At 41.1% G+C, this 26,189-nt stretch overlaps 2 protein-coding genes across 2 annotated transcripts in view; both read left to right on the top strand.

The window, feature by feature from the left end:
- The window catches only part of crocc2 (ciliary rootlet coiled-coil, rootletin family member 2), a 33,946-nt gene extending 32,698 nt beyond the window's left edge, over nucleotides 1-1,248 (top strand). The window contains exon 38 of the mRNA XM_071487174.1: nucleotides 1,114-1,248. The gene's annotated coding sequence lies outside the window, so the exon portion shown is untranslated. The remainder of the gene's footprint in view (nucleotides 1-1,113) is intronic.
- Nucleotides 1,120-25,447, top strand: sned1 (sushi, nidogen and EGF-like domains 1). Its single transcript, XM_071487198.1, has 32 exons — nucleotides 1,120-1,219; nucleotides 1,334-1,618; nucleotides 7,912-8,199; nucleotides 8,810-8,950; nucleotides 9,089-9,251; nucleotides 9,349-9,474; nucleotides 9,774-9,887; nucleotides 10,383-10,478; nucleotides 11,053-11,166; nucleotides 12,221-12,268; nucleotides 12,372-12,479; nucleotides 13,949-14,041; nucleotides 14,194-14,328; nucleotides 14,684-14,803; nucleotides 15,131-15,247; nucleotides 15,873-16,016; nucleotides 16,381-16,554; nucleotides 16,698-16,811; nucleotides 16,914-17,027; nucleotides 17,134-17,247; nucleotides 17,379-17,495; nucleotides 17,652-17,939; nucleotides 18,031-18,214; nucleotides 18,428-18,540; nucleotides 19,424-19,702; nucleotides 19,846-19,987; nucleotides 20,066-20,148; nucleotides 21,013-21,111; nucleotides 21,410-21,526; nucleotides 24,202-24,289; nucleotides 24,417-24,496; nucleotides 24,748-25,447. Exons 2-32 carry the CDS (start codon nucleotides 1,400-1,402, stop codon nucleotides 24,789-24,791), a joined length of 4,176 nt encoding a protein of 1,391 aa, XP_071343299.1. The 5' UTR covers nucleotides 1,120-1,219; nucleotides 1,334-1,399; the 3' UTR covers nucleotides 24,792-25,447.
- The last annotated feature ends 742 nt before the right edge of the window (nucleotides 25,448-26,189 follow it).

The following is a 26,189-nucleotide window of genomic DNA, read 5'->3' as shown; positions in this document are numbered from 1 at the left end:
TTGTTTGTGTATCCTAATGAGAATATATGTCCAAATATTTACAGTAATTGTTTGCAGATTTCAATTGATTTCTGGTGCTGTGCTTATTAGTGTTTAAGGTTTCATGAAGATTTTACAGTGTAACACATTTATTTTATTATGTATTGTATTTCACTTCAATCATTGTGTGGAAAGGTTGTGGTTGTTTTTAATAAAATGTGTGTATCAGCACACAGTTATACAATTCTAGTTTTCAAAAGATGTTGGGATATGATCATCAGTGATGTTTATGCTGCTGGCCACACAACTTTGTTATGGAAAAAGTTTTCTGTGAACTGCACTGCCCCTTCATGGCATGTGAGTTCTAGGGTTTGGTTCGCACCATTAAAAGCCTTTGTGGATTTAGTGTTGTGGGTGAGAGAATGACCTTTGCTCTTTATTGCCAGTGCTGTCTTCAGTGTTTTCTCTCAAAGATTGCTGCAGACTCGAAGTCTGTGGGATCATCCTTCTTTGAAAGTTTCAGTTGCAATCCTTCTGTAATCCCTCACAACCCTAAAATCCTGAGCTAAATCTGTGGTCTTCCCTTTACTGATTAGAAACCACAAATATGTTGTGTTTCCCGTGTTTTGTGTTTTCATCCATATGTGCATCTGGTGTGTGTAAGATACTCCTTTTTTCTTTCATTTCAGTTCATGCTCCCTTCATACTTTTGGTACAGTGTTGCATTTTCACAACAGTGCACATGCATGTCCTCTCACTGTCTAACCTTGCATGCCTTGGTAACAGTACATAGTGGGAGTTTCACTGAAAGGGGAAAATCTTGTCAGAGTTTCTTTAAAACAGCTCTTTGATTATCATAGATCCGCCCAGTGGTTATCCAGTTACCGGCCTCTTTTCAGCTATTGGCTGGAAGCAGCTAATTATGCAAGGTAGTGAATCCCTGTGGGGGAGGTGGGGCCAAAACTGAAAGAACTCCTTTGGCAGGCAGAATAGAGCTTTTATTGAGGATATTTCTAAGCTGACCATCAGGGACCAAATCGCTGGATTGTTTTTAAAAAAAAAAAAAAAAAAAAAAAAATCTCAGCTGAATCACGCTGCTCCCCCTCTTTCATTCCTTTCCTCATTTCATTTCAGTGAGACGGAGTGTAGCTCATGCAGTACCCAGCAGCAAGCAGAATGCAAGGAATCTACAGTATTCCCCTGTCTCACACAAGAAGCCCAGTTCACTACTAAAGGACAAGTGAGGAGAGAAAGAGGCAGAGCCAGAGAGCAGTCAGGGGAGGATTCACAGTGCTGTGGTTGAGAGGAGGAACGTACGGTCTTGTCTTGCTCTGCTCTGCTCTTGTTGCCTCAGGTGTGTGTGCTCCTCCCTCCCCTCTGTGGTGCCTGCTGTCAGCTCCATCCCTGGGTGGCTGAGGCCATGGTGTTGGTGCTGCGAGCCCTGCTGCCCTGCCTCTGCACCCTGCTCTCCCTGGACCTGCTGCCTGGGGTGGAACCTGCTGTACCTCTGGAGGACTTCTATCCCTTTGGCCAGGACAAGGGGGACACCCAGACCATCGCTCAGGACGACGGAGGCTCCGGGCTCGTGGAGATCTCTGTTGCTTTCCCCTTCTTTGGAGACAGGCACACAGGACTCTATGTGAGTACAGAGATGTGTGTTTTTACTGATGTGTGTGTCTTTATGTCTTTATATGTCAGCATGTATGTGTGTGCATGCACTTGGCAGTTGGCAATTGAAACTGACATGATGTGGATTGTATAAAAGCCTCAGGGAGATGACATTTGGCATGCAGCCAAATACTACATTGCAATGCCCTTTGAGAGTTTGTATATGTTTGTGTTCGCTCACAAGCTCTGGTGTGTAACCTCGTTTATAGAATATCGTGTTTTCCCCTCCACGGGTGGATCTTTCATGACATTCTCTTCACTTTACATCTGCCCTCCTCGCACTCTGATGGCTCTCAAGTGCACCAAGGCAGAGTGAGCAAGAACTTTTAGCAGAACAGCGGTGATCTCTGTTCTACTAAGTCTACAAAGAGCTGTTAAAGGAAATGACAGTTTGTGTTCTTACTGTTGCTGCGGAGCATCTGTGAGCAGTTCTTTTGCAGAGAGAGTAGGGGGAAAATATGCATGCTGGAGAGAGAGAAACAGTGCTCATGGGAGGAAGCCGAATGGTTTGACAAGGATTTTCGTGCACCACAATGAAACACACTTTGATCTGCCTTTGTCATGTATTGGGTTCAGTTCCAGCACATGGAAAGGCAAAACTCCTTTAAATCAACACCACCTGTTGTGGTTATGCATCCGCGTTTGCTCTCCGTATCCCCCCCTCCTCGCTCTGTGCCCCGCCTGCCTCCTCCCTGATCAAACCGTGGGTAGGGGAGGCTGAGGAAGCATGGCAACAATGGGCAAGGTTAAAGGTCATCTTTCTAATCTAAGCATCTGAGCCAAGGGAGTGAGGTCAGTCTCCCAATGAAGAAATTTTTGAAACTCTCTTGCATCTACACACAGTGCACTTTCAGTGGCACAGTGTGTATAAGAACAGTGTTTGAGTGTTGTGTCTTCAGAAGAGTTATAAACCCACTAATCTGGAGCCTCTGTATATCACAACTGCTGGCACATTGTGTTTATTCTGAGTTTTGCAATGAATTCAAGTACATCTCTTCTCCTCCAATAATACTGATACACAATAGTCAAATTAGACAAGATAAGACAAGTTATTCGTTGCTTGGCTGCTTGATCTTAGACTGAATTATCATCAGATAGAGATAAAAATCTGGGAACTTCGCATTCTGAAATGTGCTGTGTTAGCTGTGATGTGATATCCTGTAGTTCACTCTGCATTTCACTGAACTGTAATTCTGTAGTCACGCAAGGCATAACAGATTGTGGCAGGCACTTGAAATTACAGTCACGCTCATTTTAAACGCCTCACCTGAATCCATTAAACATCTGCTGCCAAGCGCACGGGCCACATGGTGATCTCTGCCACCAAAGAGCTGCTTTAAACAGGTAATATTTCAGTGAGGACTAAGGGCTAAATTTGCATGAATAGTTTTTCCCAGAAGTTTGTTCCAAGCCTCTGGGCTACTGCCACATGGAGGCTGTAGAACCAAACTGATATTAGTTGGTCTGTGGGTGCTGTCTTACTTTATTATCATAACTGATTCTGTTCAGCAGTATACACCCCTCGAAACCTCTCACAGATCCTATTAAAGTCTTAACTGTCAGGCTTTGTCCCTTCCTGAAGCAAGACATCTTATTTTTAGCAGTTGTGATGAACAAAATACATCAGTGGATTTAAGCACTGACACAGACATGTGACACTTGGTTACAGTGATCCCTAGTGTCCCCTAAAAAACCCTTTACACACTTGGGTCCCCCAACTTGGTCCTGCTCCTGGTAACCAGGCTGTCCCTCTGTTATGGTTTGTGTCTGGGAGTTTTCATATGTTGCTGGGATCTCTCGTCCTCCTCCGGGTCCCCCCTCCCCTCCTCCCACGCCTCAGATAACATGGCAGAGGTCTTCCCCCTGGAACTGTCCAGCTGCTTTATCTGAGAAATGACCAATCACTTTAACAGAACACAGATGTATCTGCAAAGCGTCTTAGGAGCTTCCAAACAATGCAGTTCATGGATTAACTACTCTTGCGGATGGTCAGTGTTATGAACATGAAGGAGGACATCCAAGGTCAGAGAGGAAAGAACACAAGTTTAAAAGCAGATGTGAGAATAGATGGTTATGATCAAAGGCATTTATTGTAGATAGACACTCTCATGGACAGTGGAAAGATTCAAGCTATGCTAACACAGGGAAACACATACTGTAATTTATAGTGTTAAAATGTACAAGATAATGTGGTTTTTGTCTGTAATTGAAAGTAAACTACATGTAAACAAAATTAAAATTCATTTTGAAAGACGCCTGCCAAGAGCGTGTTACAGTGAAATTGCACTCTTAACAGACTCCACATCTGCTACTGCTCAGCTGCTCTTCTGAAAAGCTTCAACACTTTCATTCACTCAGTTTCACTCACCACTGTGTATGGCCCAAAGATGTGTGCATCAAGTATTATTCTTTGTGCTCTGCATGGGTGCTCTGTGCTCTGCATGCAGGTCTGTGATGAGAGATGTGACTGAGTTATGTTAGACACAGTTCATACTGCACACTGCTGGGCAGCCGCGCGATGGTCGAAGAGCTTTGCATAAACACTGGAAGCTTGTTTGTGGAAAAACAACAAGTTATGGTTCTATGGTGGGGGCGGGGGAGGGGTGGCTTTGCCTGTGAAGACCACAATGACAACATGACTCCAGGAAATCAGCTGCACCCAGCCAAGAAATAGTTTGTGTGAAATCCACTCACTTTTGTTTTTACACTTTTGTACATGTACATTTTTTTGGTTTTTGTATTTATTAAACAAACAAGATATAACATGTTAATAATGGAGAGCCAAAGCTACCTTCTCTAGTCTTTATGCTATGCTAAGCTAACCATCTCCTTCCTTAAAAGACTTCAAGCATGAAATTTTATTTAAATGTATTCATATACAGTCATTAGAAGTCCTATTCTTTGCTATGGCACATGTATGTCTCTTTGTGTGGCACAGTTTGGCCTTTTATATTCGCTTCTCGCCGATAAATAAAATTACCCCCTTTTTTTATTACGGCATCATTTTTGTTTAGTTTTTTTATCAGTACCATGAAACAAAAAGTAAATTCAGTCCTATATATTTATTTAAATTTGATGGCTTTGAATTACTATATGAAATTCTTCTGTAATTATGTGTGATTTGCACATTATGATTTTAGTTGATTGCATTTACCTACATTATACAGACTGATTAAACAGTGCACCAGTATCTTTTTACCAATCCAATAGACGCTGTATTTGAGTCCTTCCACACTGTTGCAGGCAGGATTTATTGCCTCAGTCTAAACTCTTTGTAGATAAAGGTGGACCAGGGCTAAAGAGTTACAGGCCAAGTGCACAGACTGTCAGACTGTAGTCACTTCCTTCGGTCTCGTCAAATAATTGGACAAGCTTGTAACTGTGAAACCTCTGTTTTTAACAAGGAAAACTAATGTTTTCCTGAGTTGATCCATGGGCACCTTTTTCATTTTGGAGTTTGCTTTGGCTTGACTTAAGCCAGATGAAAGTTTATTTTAGTCCATAAATTGCTTGGCTCTAAAGAAAACCACCAAAGCAAAATCCTGGATGTATCCGGCAAAGAATTCCCAAAAAATAACAAGGGAGTTGTAGAGTGAAGTGGCACCATTGAGAGTGAGAGAAAGAAATATGGTGAGAGAGATGCTTCTTACAAGGCTGACTGATCGCACCTTTTTCCCCTATGATTCTGACCTTGGTCATGTTACAGCATAACACAAGGCAGCTCTGAACTCATTCACTCTCTCACATAAGTGTGATGCAGAACCTCCCTTCACTGGTTAAAGCCTGGTTGAAATTCATGAGAAGAAGAAAGCATGTGATATGATGCTAAGAAAAAGGTCCCCAGTTCAGTTTAAATTCCTCTAAGGCCATTTCCATGTCAAAGCAGTCCCCTAAAAAATCTTAACAAGGAAGAAATACACTTGTTTAAACAGTTCCAGATGCTACAAGAGATTGGATTAGGCGATTAAACATATTCCAGTATTGAAGTATAAACTCTATTTAGTGTTCAGCATGATTTCCTACACTAATTTTGCTGTAAGATGGGTGACTTCCAGACCGCTGCCACCGCAGGTCTCTCATTAGTGGGTATGTGGGTGTGGGAGGTTTGTAATTCATGTACATCCTTCTATTCATCCAGCCCTGTGCCCTCTCTCTTGTTTTCCTCACGGTATCAGATGGCGCTCTGGCTGACCTCTGGGCCCTGCCCCTGAAGTTGGTCCTCTTTTCCCCCACATTGGCCACATTCTCACCACATCACGCTGATGCAGAGGGGAAGACTGTGGTCGGGCAATTAACTGAGCCCCGTGCTGTGCCAAACAAAACTTCCTCTGCTGTTTTTACAGCAAAGTCCTTCAAATTATGGTTTTCATACATGCAGGGAGCAGAGCCGAGCCATCTGACGTTGCTTTGTCACTGTCACATGCCACTCGGCTTGAATGCAGAGAGGCAAAGTTCACGCCAGTGTTTAGGAGAAACAGGATAGGTGCCATGGTGGGTAGGATCTCCCTTTGCTGATAATATGCAGAAATGGTGTATGAATGAAGGCCTTTCATGGGGATTCAACACTTCAGCATAGAGAACCTTTTTCTTCACACTCAGGTTTAGTAACTTGTTTCATAGGATATTAGTGCAGTGGCTGGTCTGACACCGGCTCATTTGTACGCCACAAGGACTCACATGCAGTCTGCAAAATGCTGTCTCAGAATCTTTTACTGACTGTTTTCTTCGCTTCATTATTATTCTTTTTTTGAGGCACTGTCACATCTGTCAGCGTCTGTCACTTTTACTTGGTCCTGTGACAGTTTAAAATACTTACTGTTGCTCAATTGCAGATTTGTAATCCATTTTTCAAACTGTTTAAAGCTGCAATCCAGTATTTTTTATTATTTACAGTGAATCTAAATACTTTGTGTAATGGGAAAGCAGTCTCTTGTAGTGATAAACCCACACAGAATTACCCCCCAGTTCTGCAGGTTCCCTCAGCTCTACAGAGTTTGTTTAGTGTCTTTAAGCTGATTGTTTTGGTTTTATGGGTTGTAACATAACTGTTTTGGTTCAGTTCCACTTTTATCAGCCTTGTTTCCAGCTGCAGCAGGCAGCAGTTTTTAACAAAAAATGCTCTCATAGACCAACTGTACACTATTTGTCTAGAAACAGTTTAGCAAAGTCAAGAGATATATTTCCATCTGGAGATGTTAGAGACCAAAACAGAGCTAAAAAACGGAGAGTGAGTACTGAACCAACATTTATCAGGTGGACATAATCACATCTGTAAAGCAATGCTAATGTCACTATGAGCTATGTGCTGGATGTGTAAATAGGCAACTGTTTGCTAACATGCATATAACTTTATAAACTGGTAATAAGTCAACATTCTGTTTACAACTTCTTCTGTAACAACCCACAAAAAGTCACTTAATGCAGCTTTAAGATTACCAACAGAGTGCCTAAAATGTAAAAATGTATAGTAAACAATCTATGGAGCAACTTGTAATCTATGAGTAACTAAAAAAACTGTTATTTTCAATGATAAATTCATTGCTTCATCTATAAAATTTTAGAAATGGTGAAAAAATACCCATCTCAATTGTCTTCATGCAATCCAAAACTGAAAGATATTCAGTTTGCAGTGATATAAAACAAAGAAAATTAGCAAATACTCAGCTTTGAGAGTGTCATGGACTGTTGGTTTATTTTCTGTCAGTTAACTAATTGATTAGTTGCCTAATTGATTCAGCAATGCACCAATCATTGACCTTTAAAAGCTGAACTTTTAGGAAGTTGATAGTTCAGCAGTATATAGCATCAGTGCTGACTGCGCAGTTCTCACAGAGGAGATATGTGGACGAGGGGAGGATGGGTTCGTTTATTTGGTTACTTTGCTGTTAGCAGACCTCTGTGGATTTAAAGGCCATGAATGTCCTTCCTGATGTGATGACTTTGCAGGTGCATGAGCAGAGGAAACCAGGTTTTCTCAGCTGCTGTCATTTCACGGAATAAAGGTAGCATCTGTTTGCTACATGGGAAGTGCAAACATCCGTTATGTGAGCGTCCACTGCTCCATGCTGCTGTTTGCCACAGTGAGGTCAGAAAACCTCTGTTTGTCCACCTTCGTTTCTCCTCAGCATTTCCAGTCTAACCCCAGCTAATAACCCCAGCTAATAATACAGACAAGTCACAGTGGTTAAATCTGGCATGTTGAACTAAATGTGTCATGATTAACCTTATTCAGATGCTCTAGCTCAAACTTTATCTCCTCCTCAGGTTAACAACAATGGCCTTGTATCTTTCCTGAGGGAGGTGTCTCAATTCACACCCGTAGCTTTTCCAATCGCTGGGGACAGGAGGGTTGTAGCACCTTTCTGGGCTGATGTGGACAACCGCCGGGCAGGGAGAGTCTTCTACAGAGAGAGCCAGGAGCCTTCCACCCTGAGCAGGGCCTCAGGTGATGTCAGGACCTACTTTTCAGAGTTCCCTAACTTCAATGCAACATGGGTCCTCGTCTCGACATGGCACCAAGTTACTTTCTTTGGAGGCAACTCTCTCACACCGGTAAGAACTCACACATATGTTTACAGATTTTCCAACACATTCAGTGTCTTGTTCAAGGACGCTACAGCATGTAGACAGGAGGAGATGGGGATCAAACTGCCAACCCTCCAATTGGTGAACACCATGCTCTACCACCTGAGCCACAGCCACTCATTATGAATAATAGAAAAACTATTGCAATGAATAGATGAAATTAATGGGTTAAACAATTAATATAATCAATTAAATGTAATGGATAAATGCTGGAAAGATCCAGCTTCAAGTGTAAGTAGTAGGAATGCCAGCTTGATAAAAGCAAAACCCTGATGTCTTCAACTGTATTACTTATCCACAAATCAACTGAAATTAACACATTTGGAGCATAATATATTTTAAAAATGTGTTAAAAAAAACAAAAAAGATAATAGCCTTGTTGTTAACTGTTAAAATTGTGATGTATCTGTTGGGTTCATTCTAATGGGATTTGGGAATTTCAGACCCATTATGTCTGTAGACTGATGAGAGTTAGGAATCTGTACCATTAATATGAAGTCGGTTAGATAAATGCATTATTACTAAATTTCCTAGAAATCAGGAAATGGTTTAACCGAGTCTGTTCCTCTCTGTGCAGGTAAATACTTTCCAAGTGGTGCTCATTACAGATGGAGAGCTTTCCTTCACTATATTCCAGTACAATAACATCACTTGGACCACAGGCATGCATGCCAGCAGTGGAGGAAACCTGGTTGGACTAGGAGGGATCGCAGCACAGGTAAGATCACTTCATATTTGCTTGTGGTGACACTTACTTGTAGAATGTACAGTAAGATCTGCTTCCTGTGAAGATGGAAGCTAAACTTTAATTCAACAAACTCTTGTGATGTCTTCCTCCTCGTTACTCTCTTCCCAGGCAGGTTTCAATGCTGGTGACGGCAACCGCTATTTCAACATCCCCGGCTCTCGCACTGCTGATGTGGTGAACGTTGAGGGAACCACCAACGTGGGCTACCCAGGCAGATGGGTCTTCCGTATAGATAATGCAAATGTAGAAGTGGGTGGCTGCAATAACTCCGGTGAGACCTGCTTCTGACATATTAGTTCTTCAGTTGCTCGCAGCTGTCTCAATACTTCTTCATCAAAGCTCCCTGTTACATTGACCTCCTTCTACAGCATCAGTGTGCCCACACCTGCGACCATGCCTGAACGGAGGCCAGTGCATTGACGACTGTATTACAGGCAACCCCTCCTTCACTTGCTCCTGCTTGGCTGGCTTCACTGGTCGACGATGCCAGATTGGTGAGTTATGGTTGGCACTGCTTCCTGCCCTGTTGTGTTGACACACACTGCACACCATGAATGAATACCTCTCTACCTGAGATCAGCCAGGAAAAATATTGTCAACTTAAAAAAAAACAAAACTAGAATTCACCTGAATTGCCAAAAGGGCATCCGGATATTTCCTTAATACCTATATCAACTTCATGTCCCATTCTCCTGGGATATTATCTATCTAACCAACCTTAAACCTTGGCCAGATGTTTTCTCCTAATTAAAAAATCATACTGCCTCCTTTGTATTTCTCCCTGACTCTGTAGATGTCGATGAATGTGCTTCCTATCCTTGCCAGAATGGAGGGACTTGTAAAGACCAGATTAACAGTTTCATCTGTCAGTGTCCTCCCGGATACACTGGGATTCTGTGTGAAACAGGTACCGTTGACAATTTGCCTCAAAGATACTCCAGTTACCATTAAAGTTTTGTTTTTTTATTAATAAATTCTCTTCAGAATTATGTGCAAATGTAGAAATATGACATATATGTTTTTTTAGTAATGATAGTTGAGCCAAATCATTTTTACTGTACATTACAAATTCCACACTTTCTCCTTCATTCTTTATGCAGCAAATTGGCTGAAAACCTGGAAAAACTCTGATTAATCAAAGTATTTTGTGCTTCATTAAGCAGTTTCCACACAAAAAAAACTATGTAGAATATCTTGGTCCAGCCTCTCTGGAGCTTCTGTGCCTATTCCCACAGTCCAGCCTGTGGAGATGTATCAAACCTCTTCTAATACCTTTCACAGCCAGCAGCACATACTTGCAGAGTGAGGGGAGCGGTGTGGCGGATATATTAATCAGCTGAGTAAATATTCCACGAGCGTGTCTCTCTGTCCGTGTGTATGTGCGTGTTTGTGTGTGTCGCAGACCTTGACGAGTGCAACGACGCGTTGTGTGTACAAGGCGCTGGCAGTTTCACCTGCATGTGTGAACCAGGTTACACTGGTGTCCTGTGTGAGACAGGTGAGCAGGGTTTTTCACAGCCCAGGGGAAAGTAGGCATCTCCCTCCAGAGGAAATATTTTCTGCTGCTTTTGACATCAAACTCAGTCATTTGGCAGATGTTTTTGTCCAAAGAGTTTCCCAGTCTACGTAGACAAATGGGTCCAAGTTGAGGTCATGGTTAAGTTGATTTGCAAACAACTCCTTTTTTTCTTGGGTCACAAACTGCAGCATAGAACACAGTGAGAAAGTTCACTGAAGTCAGGTGGGTTTCCATAAAGACGTTTACTAATCTCTCCCCCCTTGTGATTGATTGTTGATGAAACATGAGCCCAGTGTGGAATTAAATTATCAGGCCCTGCACAGTTCATGAATCTGTGTTTCTACATGAGACCGGATTACCCCTAATACCAGACACCTGGTCGATGAAATTCTATGCTTTCAGAAGGGAAGTTCAGTGCTCTTAATCCAGCTCAGTGTCATAAACAAGAAAATCTTGCATTTCCATGGGAAGACTGATAACTTTTAATGTGAAACTGAATCAACAGCAGATAAAATTCTCTCCTCTGATTAACAGATTTTTGTGTGTCTTCCAGACATAAACGAATGTGAGTCACAGCCCTGTCTGAATGGAGGAGAGTGCGTCGATCAGGTGGCCAACTTCACCTGCGTTTGCCCCGCTACCTTCACTGGAATGCTCTGTGAGACAGGTGACTTGAATTCAACTTCAATCCAAAAATAGTTTAAAAATGGGAAAAATTGTTCACATAGTCTGCAGATATGACTTTCTCCTTTCAGTTTGGCTTCCTGAAAAGTAACATTTTTCCAACTGGCACAAACACAAAGGGAATTCTCTCATACCTCTCTGAGAGCAAAATGAATGTTTATGGCTACAAACGTTGTCTAAGTGAGCTGGTTCTGCTACAGCTTGCCACTGCAAACATTTCTATCATACTTTATCAAAAAAAAAATTTTCTGTCAGCATAAATGATGCCTTTGTAGTATTTAACAGAATCACACATTCTTGACAGCTGTCAACACTAAATTGACCCTAAACACAGAAAGGCACACCTCAGCACCTCACGTGTCAATATCTGCTTGACTCTGTGGTCTTTGTTATGTAGTTAAGACTGGTTACAGATTTCAGTACCTAGAAATCATAGCTATCATAATTTGTGACCCCGTCTATACACTATGAAGGCAGCACATTTGATAACAGCTATCAATATAATATATAAAAACATTTTTGATTTTAAAAATCTTTGTAATGGTGACACTTTTATTTCTGCATTTCTCTACTGCAGTGACTTGTTACCTCTTGGTCAGAAAATATGCTATTGATAGACTGTGATAAGCTAATATATAAGGCTGATACAATCACACATTTCCCATATATATCTCACATACTGTATCACATCTTTCTCACTTACCCCTAGTTAATGTTCATTTCAATTTCAATTTTATTTGTATAGCATATCATAATCATAATATACATTATATATTATCTCAAGGCTCTGTACAGGGTAAGGTAGAAACCTTACTTTATTAAAGGTATCTAGCCATGCAGATACAGCTTGTTTTTAATTTTTTAAACAAAATTGAAAAAATATGTCAATGCTTTGACTAAATTCCCATCACCTTAATTGTATTGTGGTGGCAGCATATGTCTCAGAGACCAGTATCTCCAAAATCTGTGTTTGAAAATGTCTTTTATTGTTATTTACATGAATCAACTCGTGAAATCATCATATGTTCCTTTCTCAGAACTCATGACGCTTCAGGTTAATTCAACTGAGGCAGAAAACCAAACAGGTAAAAGCAAATATAGCTACAGCCAAAGCTTTGCCAAAATTTTTCACATACACTTCTGATACTGATTCTTACAGCACATCCTGTCCTGCTTTTCCATTTGCAGCCCTGTGTGAAGAGGAAGATTGCAAGAAGCACCAGATTTGTGAATACACCAGCTCCGGACTCTACAACTGTACATGTGCTCCAGGCTTCTATGGTGACAATTGTGAAGGTATTGTGCGCTTGGCCTGGCTGACGATTACTGCAGGCAGCTGGGCAGGTAGAGAGCAGACTGGGGTATTTGAAGAGGAGCTGTGCTATCCCACAGGAATTTGGAGCTCTGCCCTGGAAGAGGCTCCTGTGATGATGGATTATTGTAATTATCAAAACTGACACGGCCTCGCCCAGTTTACTACGGGAACCAGTCGCTTGATGTTGTGAATAATTGTTTTATAGCACATTTTATTAGTTTACCAACAAGAGGAAGTGCTTTGTCTAGACTTAAAAAGGCCTCTTTATGAGTCAAAGCTGGTCTTTGGTATTCAGGTCATTTCTTCAGACAGAGCTGTTGAAATATGCATGCTTCCACACCGCTACTTGTTTCTCTGGAAGTTGGCCATTGCACCACACTATAGTTTCAAGCACAGCTGCTGCTTGCATAACCATAAGGCAATTTGAACACAAAATATGCAAAACGCTGTCATCCTCAGCTAATACTTCATACCTTCCTTTCATGATTGCACATTAAGTCATTTGGTATTATGCTTAATCTCTGAATCATACACTATTTGTTTTAGGAAATAACTACTGTGCCCTTTAAAGCTAATTCTGGCTCCCCTGAGAGGTTACTGTCACCCTCTGATAACAGTTGCTCCCTTATTTCCCACCAAAAGCTCTTTTATAGTATTTGAGCTATTGCAAATGCATGCTACTTCTCACCCTTGAGCTGAAATAACTATCAGTGCTTATATAGGCTCTCTTAAATCTCCCAAATACTTTCCTGCCTGGCTCACTTGGAAGGCACAGTGGAAAAAGGAGCATGATCCTCAAGGAAGAGAAAGTAGTGGGACTCAGAAGTGCCTAATCAGGCTCTCAGATCAAAGGGCCTGGGCCGCACAGGTGGCCAATGAAAGTGGCTCTTGCAAATTAACAATCCATTAATTGCCCCCAGGGCTATACATTTTGGGCACAAAATATGCTCCATATCATCAGAAAAATAATACCCTCCACCGAGCTCCTGGGACTTCAAAGGGAAGCCATTTAGCTGTGATATGGCCAATTCCTTTGATCCACTGCTGCAATTAGGAAGTAGAGGAAAATAAAAACATTCTTACAATTTGTAGAGAGCGGATGTGAAGCGAGCTGACTGGTAATCTTCTGGTCCTGTGAACTTTGTTGGAAAAGATTAGGGAAAGAGAAATGACAGCAAATCAATATATAGTTTACAGTATAGCTGATGAAAGACGCTCAGCATATGGTCCACATGTTGACCATTTATACCTTCTGTCTATGTTTACACTTAGACCAATCCTGAAAACTTCATTTAAGTAGCTGGAGCAAACTTTCCAGCCTCTCTCTCTCTCTCTCTCTCTCTCTCTCTCTCTCTCTCTCACACACACACACACACACACACACACACACACACACACCACTCACTCACTCTCTCTCTCTCTCTCTCTCTCTCTCTCTCTCTCTCTGCAGAGGAATGTCTTTGCCAGAATGGGGGTGTCTGTGTGGACATCAATGGCACTTGTGAATGCCCTTCAGGCTACACAGGACTCTACTGTCAGTTTGGTGAGTATGATATGTATAATCCTATCAGGTGTCTTACAAGAGCTTTGATGAGTGTGAAAAAAATGTGGATCATTGTAAGATTACAAATGTCTCTAACAGGAGGCCATTTTTCCAAAAATTTGTGAACTTGTCTCACGATCCCTTCCTCCCAGAAGTAACCCAGACACCATGCAGCAACAGCAGGCCGTGTCCTGATGGAGGTCCCTGTTTGGAGTACGGGGGAACTTACCTGTGTACATGTCAAACTAGTGGAGTAGAACTAGATCATAAGGACTTCTACCCCTATGGTAAGAGCCTCAGGCACCAACCCAACAACAGGGCACTTTGCAGCTATGTGTCATTGCATGAGCAGCTGGTTACTATAGCGACAAACACATTTATAAACACACTGGTCTTGACAAATGTCATTTTCTACTTAAAAAGGAATGGTCACATTTGCAGTTTGCATTTACGATGTGGGGAGAAATTTCTAAATGATTTATGTTGTTGTTGAATGCTCTTGTAAGGTTTGTACGCGATCCAATCATAAAATGGCAAATAATGTGTTTTTTAAAGGTTGGACCAAGCCTGCATGCTTGAATAAAATTTAGGAGGTCTACCAGTGCAATGGAACACAGTCAAGTCTCGGTGTGTGTTTTTCAGTACAGCCCCGATCGGTCTGTGACTCCTCTCCATGTCTGAATGGGGGCTACTGCTACGAGCGGGATGGAGGCTACACCTGTGAATGCAAATACGGATACTGGGGGAAGCACTGTGAGAAAGGTAGCATAACTGATAAAAAAAACACTGGAAGAGTACCTCCACATGAACTTATGAAGCATCATTATCAAATCATCCCTCAGACCTGTGGGCTATTGCTCAAGCTCCAACCCAGCTTTAATGCAACAGGAAACATGTCATTACTCGTAATGCTGTTTGAAATATTACAATGCTGAAAGGCTTATGATAATTTGTTCTTATGACTCCATTCTGAGCTATTTTCCCAAATTATGACTTGAATTGCAATGTACTGGAACAGATTTATTTTGTGTGATTAAAAGCTTGAGTGGTCTCTCCTTCAAAGATTCCCTTCTCCTTGTCTCTTTCCAGTTAGACTCAATACCTGTGCTTCTGGTCCCTGCCGCAACGGAGGCTCCTGTAAGGAAGAGGCAGGGAGCTACAGATGTGTGTGTCCTTACAGATTCACTGGAAAACACTGTGAAGTGGGTGAGTGCCAGCCTCAAGTAGTATTCAGATCATTTTGTACTTAGTGCACAAACAAACAAAATTTCTTTGCAAATCTATGTGAAAGCACAAGTCACAGATCTGGAAGTGGTTTTAGACGTGGTTTTCATCTTAGAATCATCAGCAAAAGTAGACCATTTTAAGTCAGACCGATGCCGAAAAGCTCATACAAGCTTTCATTACAAGTAGCTTTGATTATTGCGACTCTACTTTCACTGGGTTACCCTAAAGTTATACAGAAAATTGTAGTTCAGATTGCACCTGCCATGATTTTGCCTAATACAAAAAGAAATGAAAAAAGCGATCACATTACTCCATTGCTCATGACACTACACTGGCTGCCTGTGTCTTTTAGAGTGTCTTTTGAAGCCCTTTTTCTTGTTTATAAAGCCTTACTTCACCCAGCACCTTCCTATTTAAGTGACTGTCATTTTAATCTTGTCTTATAAAGCTTTTTGGGTCACATCTTTTACACGCTTTACAAATTAAGTACTTCTTCTTCTTTTTCTTCTTCTTGTTCTCAATATTATTGTTATTATTATTGTTATTACTACTACTACTACTATTACTACTACTATTCATTCTCTGTGTGTATGTTTTATTTCAGGGAAGCCAGACCCCTGTGCCTCCAGCCCCTGTCTGAATGGGGGGACATGTTTTCACTATATAGGAAAGTATAAATGTGAATGCACTGAGGCCTTCAGCGGCAGACACTGTGAAATAAGCAGGAGCTCAGTGCAAACGTCTGCAGGTAAGCACACTGTGTGTCATCACACAATAATAATAATGTTGAGCTGTTAGGTGTGGAGATACTGGCTTTCCATCTGAAGATAATCTTAGCAGTGTTGCTGCACTGGAAGCCCCACATATACAGATATAGAACGGCTGCATAAACTATATAAAGTAAGACTTGATTAGACCTGGTGATTCATGTCTACACGCTCTAACAGCATGCTGGAGGTAATTTTAGGAGGACAAAAACAGAGCGCCTAGATGGAAACCACCTCTGTTGCCATTAGTATGTCCTGGATGAGCTCCTTTAAGCTCCAGTGTTTGTGAGCTTGTGTTACTATGCAGCCGTGCTGACATTATCAGCGTGTTTGTATTCATTTCAGAAGTGATCTGTGGGCCGCCCCCACAAGTGAAGCATGCTGAAGTCCAGTTCTCCTCAACAACACCAGGCTCCATGGCCGTGTATATATGCCACTCCGGCTTCACGCCAGTGCCCAGAGCCACCCAGAGCATCTGTGGTATTCAGGGAGACTGGAGCCAGCCACCAGTTTGTGAGGGTCTGTAACACCCCAACACATGGATACAAACTGAAAACAAAAACAGTGTTTTAATGAAATCAAAATAATAAATAAACAAGATTCCAGTTATTACAGTTTATACATAAAAGCTGATGTTGATGTCTTATCTGTTATCATTGCAGAAATCAATGAGTGTCTATCACAACCTTGTCTTAATGGTGGTACATGTCAAAATAAAATCGGATCCTACCAGTGTGAGTGTAATGATGGCTTCAGTGGAAATCGCTGTCAAACAGGTACAGCCTAATCTAACCATACTAATATTAAATGCTAAAATTCAAATGTATCTGCACACTTTATGCAGTACCTGTGTATATATGTGTTTCATCTCCCTTAAGATATAAATGAATGCCTGTCTGAACCCTGCAAGCATGGGGGGACATGTGAGGACCAGCCTGGCTCTTACTTGTGTCACTGTCCTCAAGGCTTCAAAGGCCACAACTGTGAAATAGGTACAGTATTTAGTCAACCTGATATATTATTTTCAAAGTTTATATATTCCATTATACAGATTATACAGGACACCAATCACATTCCACCCTAAATATCTGTGTGCAGAGCAGGACACATGCGAATCCAACCCTTGTCTTAATGGAGGTGTGTGTCGGGGGTACAGAAGGCATTATTTGTGCGTATGCAAGGACGGCTTTTTTGGGGACCAGTGCCAGATGTGTAAGTGGCTTTAGACTGCCTCACATGTCTGTTTTGTTGATGCTGTAAGCAAATTCCCACAAACTTTATGAAATGCAGACAGTTGTGTATGAACCATATTGATGCAACTGTTTATCTTTGTCGCCCCCCAGTGGAAGACCCATGTGTACTGCAACTTTGTGGAAACCGTGGGGTCTGCAAGACTGACAGGAGAGGAAACTACAACTGTGTTTGCAAAACAGGATACACAGGCAAAGACTGTGAGAAAGGTCAGTTAAGAGTCGCACCACACTGGATCACTGCCAACCTCAAACAGCCTATTGTTTGTCACCCCCATCCTCTGCAGCTCATCTTCTGTATTTCAAAGACAACAGAGTAATTATGTAACGTGTGGATTAGACATGTACGGTTTCCACTGTTCCCAGACCTGTTGCCTCCCTCCGGTCTCCATGTGCTGCGTGTGGAAGAGAACGAGGTGGAGCTGCGCTGGGATGAGCCAGAGCCCTCACAGAGCCTGATCAGCGGGTTCGCTGTCACCTATGCTCCCCTGGGCCGGACAGATCCCAAAACAGATTACCTGGACAGGCAGCAGTCCACCCATGTTATGCGAGGCCTGGTGCCCGGCCTGCTCTACAATATCTCCACCTTCTCCATCAAACGCAGTAGCAACAGAAAAGACTCCAGCCAGCCTGCCACCGCACTAATACGCACCAGTGAGTAAGATAACGCTTGTCGAAGGTGTTCTTCTCTGTGAGTATGAATACTGGTGTGATTTTCCTTGTGTAAATGTGTGTTTCTGTGCAGGACCTCGGCGAGTGGAGCAGCTGCAGGTGGTCAACGTGTCCTCATCTCAGGTCTGGCTCAGTTGGCTGGTTCAGGCAGCTCGTCATGCAGCAGTCAGCAGGGTGCACGTGTCTTTATTGCCGTCAGATGGGAGTGATGCTCGCACTGCAGTGCTCAACACGAGCACCACTGAGTACATCTTCAGGTGAGATTTATGAATCACCTATAATTCCCAATTACTGTACAGACCACCAGCATTACTACTGTCCACCAAATGGTGCTGTTGTATTGGAGCATTTTGAATGGCTTTGGGTAGTATACTGTACAACCACTAGAGGTCACTATTTCATCACTCTTCCAGAGCCATCATGCTTTGTTCACTGTGGTGCATTTTTGTGTACCTCTCTCTGTTTCCCAGTTCATTACGTCCTGGTCAGATGTACACAGTAGACGTGTTGACTCAAAGTGGAATCAGACCAGATGAGTTTCCCTCCACCAGCCACTCAGCTGGACCACTGCAGTTCTGGACAAGTAGGTTAATTCACCATTTAGCTGCAACTGTATGTTTTTTTGTTTAATTTATTTAATTTAATTCAAAAATTACAATGCACATTTCTGCATATTCAGAGAATGTATATATTACAGTGGAAGGTGGATTAAGTATTATAACTATAACTATTGTTATCTCGTGTTTTTTGTTGTGATTCCATAAACATTTATCATATGTTTGACTTTATTTTAAACACCACAATTTTCTGATGATGTCTTTTTCTTTAACGTCATGTTAGAATTACATGTTTACAAAGTCAGTGAAAGATAACTGCTAACATAATCAAACATAGCTGTGTAAGCACATGCAAGTGTAAGGTGAGTGTTCATTGATTCATTTTTTAAGGCCTGAACTCACAACAAAGAATATGATGAATGTACAAAGGGTTAACAAATGCTGTGACCTATTACAACAAATATAAAGGAATATTAAGTGAACCAAAACTGAGACCCAACTATATTATTAAGGACATTTACCTCAATAGTTTGTCACCTTTAACCTGACTATACACAGAAGTTCATTCTCAGCAAAGGACAGAAAGTATCGACTGTGTAATTTAGTTAAGAATTCAAATTTAAATGTGTTTTATCTTTTATTGTCTACTTTAGTATGATCTTCAAGCTAAGCTTGTCCTGAAAATGTCTGCCGGACAACACAGTGTTTTTGACAGATTTTGTTTAAGGCTGTCAACCGTGTATGAGAGCATTGTATGTTTCATTTGTCACGCTTATATCTGATATCTATTTGCTGTGTTATGCATGCAGCAGAATTCAAGTTTGGTTAAGGCATAATTTTAAACCACAGCAAAAAAAAAAGTAATGGTATCCATTCAACAATCTGACCATCTACACATGTTTCCCTCAGGGCCTCTCCCCCCACAGAACCTCTCCCTGTCACATGTGACCACTAACTCAGCACTGATCACCTGGAGCCGCCACCCGAGAAATGTCCCAGATGGCTTTGTGGTCAATGTGACCCGAGGGTTGAATACCAGGAGTCGCTTCCTGCCCAATGGGAAGTTAGGATCATATACCCTACGTGAACTGACGCCAGGACAGCACTACTACGTAGCTCTCACATCCGTCAAAAACACAGGGCAGGAACAGATCCACAGCATACCTCAGCACTTAGCCTTCAATACCTGTGAGTGTCTGTGAGAGTTTCTCATAATCTACATTAAAACGAGGCGTGTTTTGTGGAAATCTAGAATCTGACTTTACTGAATCTTTCATACAGTTATAGATGGGTGATTTAAAAAAAATTTTTTTTCATTTCCTCTAACACAGTGCCAATGGAGGCCAGATCACCAAGAAGAGAGAGGCCGATAGCAACTGGAAAAGGGACTCAGGTCGGACGCACACCTCCCCCATCCCAGCCTCAGGACCTGGGAGGCACAGCGGAAACAGAGAACTCAGAGGAGCTGCCCAGGTACAGTTTTGATGTTTGTTAAAACAGCCATAATAACATTATATTGTTGATGCTAAGAAGTTTTTTTCTGTCCTACAGATACACAGAGCTCATTGACAGGAGGGGAAAGATAACAGCTAAGTTCCCCCACTTACCTCGAAAAGCCATTCGGCATCGGAATAGTAAGTACAAGTGGAAGCATTTAGTAGGGAGTCACTACTATAACACTGTTTGACAAGTTTTCTAAAATATTTAATGTGTTATACTGTACAGTAATTCATGCTAAATGTAACATTGTAATGTTAATATTTGAAATAACCAACCAATAAAGTCATTTATTCTGCTTCAAAGCAGGAAACTATTATATTTCCTAACATCTATTAAACTAACATGCAACAACGCGACATTGAATCTTGCTCAGGATATCTAAACAATGAAAGAGTCACCTTAGTTGCTTATCTTGATGCAGATGGAATAACTTAAGTCATGGTCGTATAACCATATGGTCCTAACCAAGGCCTGTCTGGATGAAATATAGCCAGTCCTCTAATGTAAACTAGGCTCTCTGCTATCACACAAACACAACCACTTTATCTGAGGGATGTTGTCCACTAGCAGCTTTTGATAAAGCAAGACAAGTCAGAAAATAATGACTCTCAGGACTAATCTCTTTTCTTTCTTTTGATTTTTATATAATTCTTTGTAATGTATTTTCACTTTTTTAAATTAATGCAGTGCAGAGGTTGATAGCCTATGGTCTAAACAGAAAAAACAGTTTTACAGATGTTATCTTGTGCTGTAGGGAATGAGCTTCCTTTCCAGGATGGTTCTGCCCCTTTTTAACATTGTTACACTGATGATGTCATAATATGATTTTGGCCACATTGTCAAAACAGTAACGTCTTGTTTCATTGTTCCAGGCCGAGTGATGTATAAAAAAACCTTTAAAATGTCTCATTTAGTACAATATCCCAGTCAAACTGCAGTCAGTCATTCATTTTGTCTTTCTTACACTGATTCATGACAGGAAATATTTTGCCTTGCAGAACCTGACCCACCGATAAGATTAGAGAAGATGGAAGAAACAACAAACAAAATCAGTCTTGCACTAGAGACTCAAGAAGAAGCTTTAAGAACAAAGCCTGGTAGGTGTTTTGCTGTTTGCTCCAACAGATGTCACCTCTACACATGTAATTGGAGCTGATGTGTCACACATTTATTAGATTAATGTGAGTGTTTGCCATGTGCTGTCAATGAGGATGACCTTGAAAGAGAGAGATCAAACTTTCAGCAAAGCAGAGGTAAAAAGAGGTTGAGTGGTGTTACAGTTAGAGGGTATCAACACGTGGTATCAGCTATAGATAATGTTGAGTAGTGGGCCTGAAACCTGAGACCCACACTCATTCTGTACTGTGGATGTTAATGGCAGCTGTTGTCTTTTAGAGTCGCCCCAGGACTGCCGCAGTCTGCCCTGCCAGAATGGGGGTACATGTGTGAACGGAGGCGACTCCTTCATCTGCGACTGCACAGTGGGCTTCAAGGGCAGACAGTGTGAACTGTGTAAGTTTATGTGCTTCCTCTCCACACACACACAGGCTGCTTTTTGGCAAATGAGTAAAGGTCAATGTTTTTAGGACACTGCACAAGGATTTTCTTTATTCTGTGAGACTGATTTTTGTCTCAAATACCAGATCTAAATCTGCTTATTCTTTGTAGGGTTGCAGGGGGCTTGAGCCTATTTCATCTGGCAGGGTGCGCACGTAAATGTTTTCTCTGAAACAATAAAGTCTTGTTGTCATAACAAGACTAAGAATCCATTGTCATGTTACCAGCTCTGCATGGTTATAAAGTTCTTAGCCCCTGCAGTGCTATAAAGTAAATGCTAACAGCAGGTATAGTGTTTAGCCAGTCACCATCCCAGTTAAGTGTGATGGCACACTAGCATTTGCTAATCAACACTTAACTCAAAGTACAGCTGAGGCTAATGGGTATGTCCTTAGCTGTGCAGGTATTTGGTCATAAACCAGAGTACTGGACAAAATAAACTTTTGACCTGATCATGGCTCTAGATGAAAAGTCAGAGGATCAACAAAGTTATTACAATTCACCCTGAGAGGAAGATGAATATCTGTACAAAGTTTATAGTTTTCAATAGTTTTCAAGGCATTTTAGTCAAAACAACAAATGTCAACCACTTGGTGCTGCTAGCTGAAAGGTCAGAAGGATACATGCTCTGGAATGATTTTATAAATTGTTTTTGCCAAGCCATGTAGTAGATATTGAGATATTTCACAGAATAAGTGAAAAATCGTCATCCTCTGTGACCATGGGTTGGGGAAGAAAATGTTGTGGCAATCCATCAAATAGTTGCTGAGATATTGTTGCCTGGTGCTGGAAAGTGCTACATCATCATCTCCAGAGCCACACCGCTAATGTGGCTAAAAACTCCTTCCCAGATCAATCTGCTTATCAATCAATAGCCAAATTATAACCAGGAAACCAAGAAACTAGGCTCTGTGATGACCACTGTCATCTCACTGCAGGAGGGTTTCTGTGTGAAATTAGCTTGTGTTCCCTGTGCCTGCATGGTTTTCCTCCCACAGTCTAAAGAACTGCTGTTTAGCTGAATTGGAAACTCCACATAGATGAATACAAGCCCTCTGTCACCATGAACAGGTTTAAGTGGTGTAGAAAATTGATGGATAATTTAATGCTATTTCAAGGGGAAACAAAATCACATCTTAAGGCTTTTTTAAAAAAATGGTAGCATTCATGCCACTGGAATAGGTGTATACCTGCTTTTCCACAGGGATTTCAGTGACGGATGTTTGCTCACCAGCTGTCTTAAAGTCGTGAGTGTCAGTGCAGGATTTACACTCCTGTCTATGTGCTCCCGAGGGTTGTATTTCTGCTTTCTCTCAATGTAACTGGAGCATCTCAGGGTGTGAACTTGAAGTATAATATATGTTAGATTTGCATTTCATCATGTAAACTGTCAGAGAGCACTGAGCTATGTATAGACCTCTGGTTTCTTAAAAGCAGGGAACATGCTCCACTGACAGTTGACCCCTTTGATATTTATGAATAGCTTGGTTAACTTTAAGGCCCAGGGGCATGAATGTACAACATTACAGTGTCAATGGAGGCACAAAGCACCATATTATTTACACTGGGCTACTTTTCTTTTTCAAGGACCCACTGTTACATTTATAACCTCAGTGTTTCTTTTGAATGTTTCAGGGGGCGGATGAAAAAAGAGCTCTGCACTTTGTATGAGACAGTAGTATATTATCTGTGGACAATGTCCTTCACTCTTCTCAATATACTTCATGCTTAATGTGTCTTTTGTTAGTCATCTAATTTTGAATGGTTGACAGTTAACTTAAAAACTTTTAAGTTAACAGTTAACCCCCCCCCCAAAAAAAAAGCTTATTTGTCAACCAACTTGTCTATCAAATCCCTCAACAGTCCAATTTCCCAAATCTGGGAAGCACTGTGATTCATTTTTAAGACATACAGTAGAACTGTGCCTCCAGCCACCAGCTTGTGTTAAATGTATCTGTGACAGGCTGTAACTGGGAAACTGCCAGCTGCCTGGAGTAAAACCCTTTTGGTCATTACTACTACTACTGCTGCTTTATCTGGAGGACACCCAGTGGCATTAATGCATTACCTACAGTGTCCACTGCCTCATGGAAGTTAATGATCATGGAAACATGTTAACCGCACCACAGTAGTAATTGCTCAGCATGAATGTATTAATATAGATCATTATATTGATCACAACTTCCCCCTACTTTATGCTTGCAGATTTCCTCAATTCTTTTGTCCACTATCGGGTCAACCCTCCAAAAGTATAATTTAAAAACAATTTGGATACTAACTAGGCAATACACTGTACGCTACATTGAGCTTAAACCCTCTTTTTGTACCCCAGACACAATGAAAAGGTGAAAAACAAACTAAAATACTGGGAAAATGTCAGTTTTATTTCACTGATAATTTGATGTTGATGAAGCTGTGTTTGAGGAGACACTGGACATACCCTCACCCCTCTTCAGTTCTTTTCTTCACCTAAACATCCAGCGTCAGATTGTTTAAACATTCCTTTCCTAAAAGCATCTATCAGCCGCAGAGAAGGGCCCAGCTCCATCCCACGTGACTCCTAAACCATCCAGCAGACTGTTCCTTGCTGACAATACTTAAAACATTTATACCTTATGTTGTGTTTTCAGCGTGCCAGCGAGTGCCGCACCCGTGTACACGAATCTACTCTGAAACGAAGAGCGTGCCTGTTTGGGAGGGTGGAGTGTGCCACTACCTGTAAGTCATATCAGACACACATCTCCTGTTCTGGCCTTGCATACATTTAAATTTCAAAGCTTAAGTAACACAAAGATTATGTGTAATCTAATGGATCAAATAATTGAGCATGTTTTCTTCTTCGCAGGTACAAAAGAACGTATAAAGTACAGCAGGATGTCTGTTATCGAGAGATTTGTGAACCAGTGCCTCCCAAGAAAAGTCAAGGTAAGTTTAAAAAGCTGTCTGAACAGTGATGAAGTCATTTTTAGCAAATATAACCAATGCGATTCTTTTCACACACTGGTATTAACTTTCTTAACAGTCAGAAGAACAAACAGACAACAATAAAGGTTTGTTTTCTTAAACACAATCAACATAATGATATTTTTAGTGGTGAAATGTTTCCTCCAACCATATTCACTGCTACTGTAGCAGGTTACAAGATGTTTTATGACTCTATTCTTTCTTTTTTCTAGAGTACTTGGACACTGATGAAAGGACTGTCATCGCTGTCATGTGAAAAACCTCCCTGCTTCAATTTTGGTTTTTTATAATCTACTTGAAGTAACTGATTATGGTCATTTTTGTGCTGAAAAACCCTGTCAGAGCCCACTGTAACGTTTCACACACAGATCTTCATTCATCTGAAAATAAGTTTGCATTTTTTAATCCCTGACAGCTGTGTTTGTAGCTCCATGCTTCATGAACAATCAAATGAAAATGGCCCAAATCATTTATCATTCTTAATCTTTGATAACTGATTTTTCATACAAACACTTGTATGCAAATATTAGTGGTAAGCAGTCCACTGCAGTGCATCAGAGACCTTATATACCTCATTTCCACGTCCATGCTGACACGTTAGGAGAGGTTGTTTTTTTTTTAAATTGTGATTCAGCTGCAGGTTTGTCCCTCAGGGAAATAACTGTAGAGCGTTCAGAGTCCCAGTCTCTTCCTTATACCAGCCCCCTCATCTCCTTATAAAGACAATGGGAAATGTATATTTTTTTCCACACCCCATAAATTCATCTCTTCTTCTGACAATGGTGCACAGTGTTTTCTGTGTATAAATATCTTTCTCTGTGTCTCAGCAGGCATCACTGCTCGCTACTCTGTAAATAGTGTTTATAGGCCATTTTGTAGGTGAATATTTTAATAATAAAAATGTTAAAATGTTTTGTGTTTCCAGTCTCTTTTTTAGATTGATATTTTCATCCTGAATTACATTTTTAGTAAGCACAGAATCTATTTCTACTGGGTTTTAACGAGCTTAACATTTTACATGTATGCATTAAGACCTGCTAAAAGTTTCCTTTCAAGCTAATGAATTCCTTTAAGATACAGTATCACCATCACACAGACATGGTGAATATCTTTGGGTTCTTAATATCACATGTTTTTAAATCACCACTAGATATGCTATGTTTAATCAGTCATTTTGTTGTCAGTTATTCCATGGGTCAGTTAGTTCAAAAATTGCAAAAATTACGTGATTGGAAGTATTTTAACAGTAGTTTAGCATGAAGAGGCAAGTGTAACCGAAGGCAGTTATGGCACATGATGAAATACAACACAGTTAATTCTTTTGAACAGAAAAGGAAAGAAGAAAAGAAAACGGAAACTCTGTCCTTCAGACTTTAATTTGAAACTAACAGTTACTATTGTTTGCCGAGTTTAATTTATGTAATTAATAATATACAATAATATACAGTTGGGTAACTGCATCACCAAGTGTGAGGGCAGACTGACAAAGACTCCAACTCTTGCTTTGTCTTTGATCCAAATGAGGCAGATAGAGACATGCCCAAAAGCCACAAGACACAATGGGCAAGTCTGATCATCAGTTATCCCACTCATCCACCCAAGTAACCACAGATTCAGAAAAATACACTCCTGCAGTTAGCCCTACGATGGCAGC

This window comes from Trachinotus anak, unplaced genomic scaffold, assembly GCF_046630095.1.
Source record: "Trachinotus anak isolate AG129_WGS33_773 ecotype Australia unplaced genomic scaffold, CSIRO_AGI_Tana_v1 ptg000010l, whole genome shotgun sequence".
Lineage (NCBI taxonomy): Eukaryota > Metazoa > Chordata > Actinopteri > Carangiformes > Carangidae > Trachinotus > Trachinotus anak.
This window is presented reverse-complemented; position numbering and strand designations above follow the sequence as displayed.

Coding starts and splice junctions, on each gene's coding strand:
- sned1 (XM_071487198.1), top strand. CDS start 1,400: ATGGTGTTGGTGCTGCGAGCCCTGCTGCCCTGCCTCTGCACCCTGCTC. Junction 14,042..14,193: donor AGGACTCTACTGTCAGTTTG/GTGAGTATGATA, acceptor CCTTCCTCCCAG/AAGTAACCCAGACACCATGC. Junction 16,017..16,380: donor CTCAGTGCAAACGTCTGCAG/GTAAGCACACTG, acceptor TATTCATTTCAG/AAGTGATCTGTGGGCCGCCC.